This window comes from Palaemon carinicauda, chromosome 6, assembly GCF_036898095.1.
Source record: "Palaemon carinicauda isolate YSFRI2023 chromosome 6, ASM3689809v2, whole genome shotgun sequence".
NCBI lineage: Eukaryota > Metazoa > Arthropoda > Malacostraca > Decapoda > Palaemonidae > Palaemon > Palaemon carinicauda.
The window spans coordinates 179,710,701-179,720,700 of record NC_090730.1 but is presented as its reverse complement, the minus strand read 5'-3'; the positions used below and the strand labels follow the sequence as shown (position 1 = coordinate 179,720,700).

The 10,000-nt window shown below is 34.5% G+C and overlaps 1 protein-coding gene across 1 annotated transcript in view; it reads right to left on the bottom strand.

Moving 5' to 3' along the window:
- The window catches only part of LOC137643376 (fibrous sheath CABYR-binding protein-like), a 47,657-nt gene that overhangs the window by 8,059 nt on the left and 29,598 nt on the right, over positions 1-10,000 (bottom strand). The window contains exons 2-3 of the mRNA XM_068376205.1: positions 1,845-1,892; positions 236-267 (exon numbers count right to left, since the gene is read on the bottom strand). Of these exons, the coding sequence (XP_068232306.1) occupies positions 236-267; positions 1,845-1,892 (80 nt within the window). The remainder of the gene's footprint in view (positions 1-235; positions 268-1,844; positions 1,893-10,000) is intronic.

The window sequence follows — 10,000 nt, the reverse complement described above, 5'->3', positions numbered from 1 at the left end:
ATTTTAAAAAGAGTAACGACATTAAAATAAATATTTCCTATTTAAACTATAAAAACTTTAACTAAACAAGAGGAAGAGAAATCAGATAGAATAGTGTGCCCGAGTGTACCCTCAAGCAAGAGAACTCTAACCCAAGACAGTGGAAGACCATGGTACAAAGGCTATGGCACTACCCAAGACTAGAGAACAACCCATGATGGATAGGTTTCGATTTTGATGTAAATTTCTCCCTCACATCAGATTTGGCGATCAGGCCGTGAACGGCCTCTGTGGTATATCATAATCAACTGGAGTACCAATATAAAACATATAATAGTACTCTATAATCAACTAACGTAAATGACCCGTCAAAAATGACGTCTAAAGATTTAGAAAGTTATGCACACACATTCAACCCCACCCACCCCCTCCCCCTTTCCTAACAACAACACGGCAGTTGTGATTTCCGAGTGTACCTCTGGAGGTACCCACTTTCACCAGGTAATTGACTACTTTCTCTTCCCACTAACCAAGGGACGGGTAGAGACCGAATAGTTATGAGTCTGGCAATGCCGTTCAGCGTGACCGGAAAGAAATATATAGCCAAAACACTTGTTTTTTTTATTATCTATAGGGGAGACTGTACTTTTTAATTAATATGAACACATCAAGCCATCACCATCTATTGTTATATATCTTGGATATATTCACTGATATGAAGTCACTGAAACCGAAGAAAAAAATGTGAAAAACCTATGTGAAGTTACACAATAGGTGGAGTTCTAGTTTACAATTCAAACTTTGTGTTGATTGTGCGAACCTGAAAGCAGGAGTCAACACAACTATGGCGAATGTCTGGTGACCAGAGTATTATTTCCGTTGGAAAATAAAGATGCAAAAAGGCTTACTATGATATTTCCGGTATATATGTACACTTGGACACAGGAGTTTCTGGCACCCTCTCTTACCCTTACTTTGCGGGAAGTAACCAAACAGATAGCGTAGGGAGAGATGGCGGAGGTAGTGGGTTGGGCTAATCAAGGGAACTTGCCGCGCAATAAGGGTCTAGCTGCGTGGACTTCCTCAGAGACAGGTGTATAGGAATTCCTATAGGTCTACCTGCTGAGTCATCAGCAGCCATTACCTGGCCCTCCCTGGTCCTAGCTTGGGCGCTGATCGCATATATACTATATACGGTCAGTCTCTAGGGCACTGTCCTGTATGCTAGGACAATGTCACAGTCCTGCCTCTGCCATTTATGACCGCCTTTAAAATATACATATCTTTCTCGCAATACCAACTTCATTCTATCGGCATGTATACATGTATACCTATGTAGTAAACATGAGAACTCATTTAAAATAGATCCAATTTATAGAAGGATACATATCAATTACATTACTGTAAACCCAAAGGAATTTCGTAATTTTTCATACATATCAATTACATTACAGTAACCCAAAGGAATTTCGTAATTTTTTATACATATCAATTACATTACAGTAACCCAATGGAATTTCGTAATTTTTCATACATATCAATTACATTACAGTAACCCAATGGAATTTCGTAATTTTTCATACATAACAATTACATTACTGTAATCCAAAGGAATTTCGTAATTTTTCAACACTGAAAAGCAAGATCACTACCCACAAGTATATCTACTATCATTACTACAAGGCCTAATTATAGAAATTATTTTTATCGCCAACCTCTTAATACGAGTTTTCCATTATTCAATGATAATTAAAAGAAAAAAAAAAAGGATACTAAAAATAAATCCGTAAAACAGTATACTCAAGAAGAATAAGTCGTTATACCAGGAACTCCGTTACTCCAACTGCAGATTGCATTTCACTTACCGGCTGCAACATCGGACTGCCGCTTTGGCAAAAATTGCAATTTCAAGGCTTAAATGTAAAACGGATACTTAATACAGCTACTTCACTATTGCGTTTGTTTAGGAAAATATATCAATACGCATGTGCATACACGATGCATGTATACACGTGTGTGTATATATATATATATATATATATAATGTATATAGATATATAAATATATATATACATATATATATATATATATATATATATATATATATATATATAAAAGTTCAGTACATACACATGTATAGTTATACAAACGCATATACAAATTATATATACACACACACACACACACACACACATATATATATATATATATATATATACATACTGTATAATCATCAACAAAGCCACTTACCACGATAGCAGATGAATCAATAAAATCGTAGTAATAGCAACTGCCACAATCATTTAACTATATATATATATATATATATATATATATACATATATATATGTGTGTATATATATATGTGTGTGTATGTGTGTGTTTGTGTATATATATATATATATATATATATATACATATATATATATATAATTATCCGTAAAATCCTGACAAGAGGCCAGCTATAATCAATCCTTGCATCATGAACACCTAACTAAAAATTGACTAAATATGCTGATCAAATTCAAAATTCAGTCTCGCCTATGAGAGTAAATCAAAATCAATAAAAATCAATTTCATCTAAAAACGAACTCATCAAAATCAAAGTCACCATCTCTCCACTAGCTCCGTGAGACCAAACTGCTCTTGCTAATGATCGAGTATCAGTTACTGTAAAAGAATTTCCGGCCTCTCTCTTCCTCTCGCTTTTTTTTTTTTTTTACTTTTTTTTAATGGCATCAAGTCTGCGGTAATATAAAAAACTATAGAGAAATCTTTCTTTTTCAGTTGTGTTGTATAGCATAACAAAAAATTCTTTTTTTTTTTTTTTTTTTTGATGTCATCAAGTCTGCGGTAATATAAAAAACTATAGAGAAATTTTTCTATTTTAGTTGTTTTGTATAGCATAATAAAAAAATGCCAATTTAATAAAAAAAAACTATTGAGAAATATATCTATTTTGATTGCCTTGCAAAGCATAATAACAACAGCAATATAATAAAAAAACCATATAGAAATCTTTTTATTTTGATTGTCTTGTAGTGCATAATAACAGGGGCAATAAGAATAAAAAACTATAGAGAAATTTCTCTATTTTGGTTGTCTTATAGAGCATAATAACAACGACAGTAATAAACGTAAGGTACGTTCTCATGGTACAAATAAACAATTATCATGACAAATTATGTACTTCCGCCATTGTTGTTTTTAGTTCTTATATTCCATCTATAAAAAATAAATAAATTACAATAGATCTGATCACGGATTCGACCTCGCCCATTTTCCACTGATTGTTCAGGATGTTAGTGCGTTTAATCTTTGCGTAAATAACTACACTAAAAAGTTGACCCAGTTATCAAATAAAGATGCTTTGTGAAAAAAAAAACTCCTGTTGTAAATAGTTACGCATCTACTGACAGATCTAAAGACATTATTTCAATCTAAAAAAAAAAAAAAAAAAAAAAAAAAAAAAAACTTGAAAATAAAGATCATGTTAGGAAACAACAGAGAATAAAACGAAAATGGCCACTCGGTAGAGCGCATAGCTTCGCCTAAGTAATGTTGTGTGTCACAAGGTCGGCAATTGAATTATGCACATTCTGACACCATTTTCCTGAAACTCAGATGAAAACTAGGCACAATATGGCAAACATACGTTTTTCACCTTTTCGTGAACTTGGCCTAACTTTTGACCCAAGCACTCCCAATATCTGATCAAATTGCCCTTGGATCATTGTCAATCATCCTACCAAATTTCATGAGATTCGGTCAAATAGTTTTTGAGTTATGCGAATCACAAACACAGACAGACGTACAAACAAATAAATACACACACGCCTATCAAAAGATAAACCTTTAAAGGTTTAAAGGCCGTGCACTGTGACATTGCCCTATCGAGCAGGACAATGCCCTAGAGATTGAGCATATAGGACCAAGGAAAACCAGGCAATGGCTGCTCATGACTCAGCAGACAGACATCTAGGCTCTCCCAAAACCTTCCTCCTTACCTCACGAGGATGGTGAGGTTGCAGCGACCAAACGAACTAACGATTTTGAGCGGGACTCGAACCCCAGTGTGGCGTTCACCAGTCAGGGCCGTTACCACATCGGCCACCACAACCCTAACAAAAAAAAAAAAATCTCACAGAAAACAAGCATTTAAGAAAAAAAAAAAGAAAAAAAAAAGAAAAAAAAAAAAAAAAAGAACACCAATCTACGTCAGCTGACCACCAACTGCAACTCTTCAAAGCTGTCAAAGTACAGAACGCCATCTGAATCCAGAGGCATTAAAAGGAGCCGTTGGCGACAGCCAGGGAGATAATGAGGACAATAATGATGACCCAGTGAATGCCATCCATCAAAACACACCCCGGGAATCATGATATGTAAATCATAGCAGGGAAGGAAGGTGATGATGATGATGATGATGATGACCATGATGATACTGATGACGACTACAATCCTTAGAAATGCATCCCGTGAGATTTCCTTTTTTTTTCTGCTTGGCGACAAGGATGCTGCTGTAAGGGTATGGCCTGACGACGATGAAGCAAGGTGCTACTCTCTCTCTCTCTCTCTCTCTCTCTCTCTCTCTCTCTGTCCCAAGGGCTCATTTCTGATAGAAAAAGATGCTCTCTCTCTCTCTCTCTCTCTCTCTCTCTCTCTCTCTCTCTCTCGATCCTCAAGAATCCCATGCACCTCATTTCTGAGAGAAAAGGAGATGATACTATCTCTCTTATCAAAAGTGGCTCATTTCTGACAGAAAAAGATGCTTCTCTCTCTCTCTCTCTCTCTCTCTCTCTCTCTCTCTCTCTCTCTCTCTCGTCAAGAATCTCATGCACCTAATTTTTGAGAGAAAAAAATGAGATACTATCTCTCTAATAAAAAATCCCAAGGGCTCATTTCTGATAGAAAAAGATGCTTCTCTCTCTCTCTCTCTCTCTCTCTCTCTCTCTCTCTCTCTCATTTCTGAGAGAAAAAGATAACATACTATCTCTCTCTCTCTCTCTCTCTCTCTCTCTCTCTCTCTCTCTCTCTCATTTCTGAGAGAAAAAGATAACATACTATCTCTCATCAAAAATCGCAAGGGCTCATTTCTGATAGAAAAAGACGCTCTCTCTCTCTCTCTCTCTCTCTCTCTCTCTCTCTCTCTCTCTTGAATCCCATGCACCTCATTTATGAGAGAAAAAGATAACATACTATCTCTCATCAAAATTCGTAAGGGCTCATTTCTGATAGAATAAGATGCTTCTCTCTCTCTCTCTCTCTCTCTCTCTCTCTTGTCAAGAATCCCATGCACATCATTTCTGAGAGAAAAAGAGAAGCTACTATCTCTCTTATCAAAAGTCCCAAGGGCTCATTTCTGATAGAAAAAGATGCTCTCTCTCTCTCTCTCTCTCTCTCTCTCTCTCTCTCTCTCTCTCTCTAGTCAAAAATCTCATGAACCTCATTTCTGAGAGAAAAAGATAACATACTATCTCTCATCAAAAATCCCAAGGGCTCACTTCTGATAGAAAAAGACGCTTCTCTCTCTCTCTCTCTCTCTCTCTCTCTCTCTCTCTCTCTCTCTCTCTCTCTCATTTCTGAGAGAAAAGGATGAGACGCCAGCATCCGTGCATCTTATTACCCCCATCCCACCGTCATCATTAACACCATCTTACGTCAAGAGTCGAGATGTCAAAAAAAAGCTGACGAGGGGTGTTCCTTAATTGCCTCGAGGACGTTTTGTCTTTTTAATCATTGGCCTTCTGAAAGTAGGCTTAGATCTTTAGGTTATTTGCATGAACTATTCTTTGGGTTATTTCCAACGTGAACTGCTCCTTAACTCATTTGCAGTTCATTAGTCATATGGAATTATGAACTGTTCCTCACAGTCATTTATTTCCCTTTTTGAAAGTATGCTCAGATCTTTAGGTTATTTGTACTAGGAACTATTCTTTGGGTTATTTCCAACGTGAACTGCTCCTTCGGTCATTTGCAGTTCATTTGTCATTTGGAACATGAACTGTTCCTCACAGTCATTTATTTGCCTTTAGGAACATGAACTGTTCTTACAGTCATTTGCAGTTCATTTGTCATATGGAATTATGAACTGTTCCTCAGTCATTTATTTGCATTTAGGAACATGAACTGTTCTTACAGTCATTTGCAGTTCATTTGCCTTTAGGAACATGAACTGTTCCTCACAGTCATTGCTTTGCCTTCAGGAGCACGAACTGTTCTTGCAGTCATTTGCAGTTCATTTGTCTTTAGGAACATGAACAGTTCCTTCGGCCATTGGCAATACATTTGTCATTGGGAACACCGCCTGAATTTAGTCTGTTCTGCTATCTGGCATAAAGAGGTCAAATGTTTAATTAAAAAGGTTATTTTCATTGAGTATATAAACACATTCTTCTGGTCATATATGAATAAATAAATATATATAAATTCTATATATATATGTATATATATATATATGTATATATATATATATATCTATATATATAATTATATATATATATATATATATATATAGATAGATAGATATAGATACATACATATATATATATATATATATATATATATATATATATATATATATATATATTACATATATATACATATATATATATATATATATATATATATATATGTATATATACAGTATATATATATACATATATATATATATATGTATATATATATATATGTATATATATATATATATATATATATATATATATACAGTATATATATACATATATATATATATATATATATATATATACTGTATATATAAACAACCAACCACAAAAATGCATACAATTTTGTACACTCAAGTTAAAGTAGGGCCTTTATTATACCAAGGAAACGAACTAAGTTTAAGAAGTTCAAGCAAGACTCTCTCTCTCTCTCTCTCTCTCTCTCTCTCTCTCTCTCTCTCTCTCTCTCTCTCTCGTGGGCTGTCACCACGTGGAAAGCATGACGCGGGGTGAGTAAGGGAAGCTTATCTTAACCAGCTGTTTATTCTTGGGTTCTCTGACAAATAGACTTGCACTTTCATTTGATATATATCGTGCTTATTACAATTTCTATTTTCTTTACACTTGTCTCCACTCGCTTGCTGTTCTTTCCTTCTTTCTTTCGTCTTCCTTGGGTTGTGGTGGACGATGTGGTAACGTCCCTGACTGGTGAATGTCAAACTGGGGTTAGAGTCCCGCTAAAACTCGTTAGTTTCTTTGGTCGTTGCAACCTCACCATCCTTGTGAGCTAAAGATGGGGGGGGGAGAGGTTGTGGTGGACGATGTGGTAACGTCCCTGACTGGTGAAGGCCAGACGGGTTCGAGTCCCGCTCAAATCAGACTCGTTAGTTTCTTTGGTCGTTGCAACCTCACCATCCTTGTGAGCTAAAGATGTGGGGGGAGAGGTTGTGGTGGACGATGTGGTAACGTCGATGACTGGTGAAGACCAGACTGGGGTTCGAGTCTCGCTCAAACTCTTAAGTTTCTTTGGTCATTGCAACCTCACCATCCTTGTGAGCTAAGGATGGGGGGTTTGTGGGAGCCTATAGGTCTATCTGCTGATTCATCAGCAACCATTGCATGGCCCTCCTTGGTCCTAGCTTGGGTGGAGAGGGGGGCTTGGGTGGAGAGGGGAGGGGGGGACTTGGGCACTGATCATATGCATATATAGTTAGTCTCTAGGGCATTGTCTTGCTTGATAGGGCAATCTTACTGACCCTTACCTCGTCCACTCATGAGCAGCCTTTAAACCTTTAAAAACCTATCAAACAGATTATTTTATTCTCTGGTGTATTGTTCAAGTTATATTTTTTTCAGGTCTGCACATCTTAAATGTATTTTAATACTGGTATGCAATATTTTCTTGATTTCTTTGTTTCATTTTATTATCTTTATTTAAGTGATAAAATGTTCAAGTAATATTGCATAACCTCTTGAATCTAAGATTAGAAATTTGGTGCTTTTTCCTCTATATACAGCATGTTTATGAATGTTTGATGTTGTAACTGGGTGTGTGCATTATATATATACACTGTATGTATATATATATATATATATATATATATATATATATATATGTATATATATATATATATATATATATACATATGTGTGCACATCCAATGTAAACATATAATTGAGTACATATCTATCGGAAATATGTATATATATATATATATATATATATATATATATATATATATAAATTTACTATATACACACACTGTACGTACACACATACACACACATATATATACAGTATATATATAAATATATATATATATACACAATACATAAACTGTATGTATATATACTGTACATACAAAAACGCACACTAAAGTAGGTAGCACGATTCAGCCATGTCTAATCCGATCCCAAGATGAAGACTGGCAAGCAACACACACTTTGTAAATCACAGCGTGGAGTGGGGGGGGATGGAAAGAGGGGGGGGGGGATACCCCTGTTGTCAGGGCGTAATTGAAGATATGGAACACTAAGAGACACAAGGAGTGATATCCCCACACGTCTTTGGGTCAGTGACATCCCTTGTCGTGTCAAGAGCCGACTGAGAAACTCGTTAAATGTCGCCTTATGTGCAAAAAAAAAAAAAAAAAAAAAAAAAAAAAAAAAAACCGCAAAGAAGAATTGCTCGGGTGAATTAATTTCTTGAGGCTAGCACGTACAGTAAACATTTGAATTTAAAGATTATAAATAGTTGAAATATAAAGATTGTAAATAGTTTAAATATAATGGTTATAAATAGTTGAAATATACACTATAAATAGTTGAAATGTAAAGACTGTAAATAGTTGAAATATAAAGACTGTAAATAGTTGAAATATAAAGACTGTAAATAGTTAAAATATAATGACTATAAATAGTTGAAATATAAAGACTGTAAATAGTTGAAATATAATGACTATAAATAGCTGAAATATAAAGACTGTAAACATTTGAATTTAAAGATTGTAAATAGTTGAATTTTTAATGACTATAAATAGTTGAAATATAAAGACTACAAATAGTTGAAATATAAAGACTGTAAATAGTTGAAATATGAAAACGGGTGTAAATATACTGAAACTAGTGTACGCGATCCACCAAAAAGGCTGAAATATGAAGAATTTACTCAGTGGTTCCCAACCTTTTTTTCTGTCATTTCCCCCCTGCACCCAGTTCAACCATCCAGATTTCCCCCTTCATGCCCCGCCCAGCCCCCATGCCCACTCGCCTGCCTCAGAAATGGGCATGACACTCCAATTCTCCCCTTGAATATCATGTCGGTGAGAACTGATATGATCATATCACAATTGAATGGCTAACAACAAATTGCTGCACGTACTATGTGGACATTTTCCGCTTGTTTTAGTTAGTAGGTAGTGTAATTATTTCCCCCCTGGAAGCTTCAAATTTCCCCCCAGGGGGAAATTTCACCCAGGTTGGGAACAAATGTGAATAGTTGAAAAATAAAGACTGTAAATAATTTAAATATAAAGACTGGTGTGAATATAGTAAAACTAGTATACGTGATCCGTCAAAACAGACGCATACGTATTTAGATAGATATGCACATACATATGCACTCTCCTCTCCCCTTACCGTAGGGATGGAGAGAGCTGAGCGTGACAGGAAATTCATAAAATAAATAAAATATATATATATATATATATATTATATACACTAAAGTATATATATATATATATATATATATATATATATATATATATATACTGTATATATATATATATATATATATATATATGCATATATATATATTATATGCACTAAAATATATATATATATACATATATATATATATATATATACATATATATATACATATATACATATATATATATATATATATACATATATATATTCAGACACCTGCTCTTTATTTTATAGGGCAATCTTAAAAATACAATGAAAATACAATGAAAACAAATAAAATTAGTAATAACATACTATATTTCTGTATGATAAATATTCCAGTTAAACATTGGTTGATCTTTATTTTA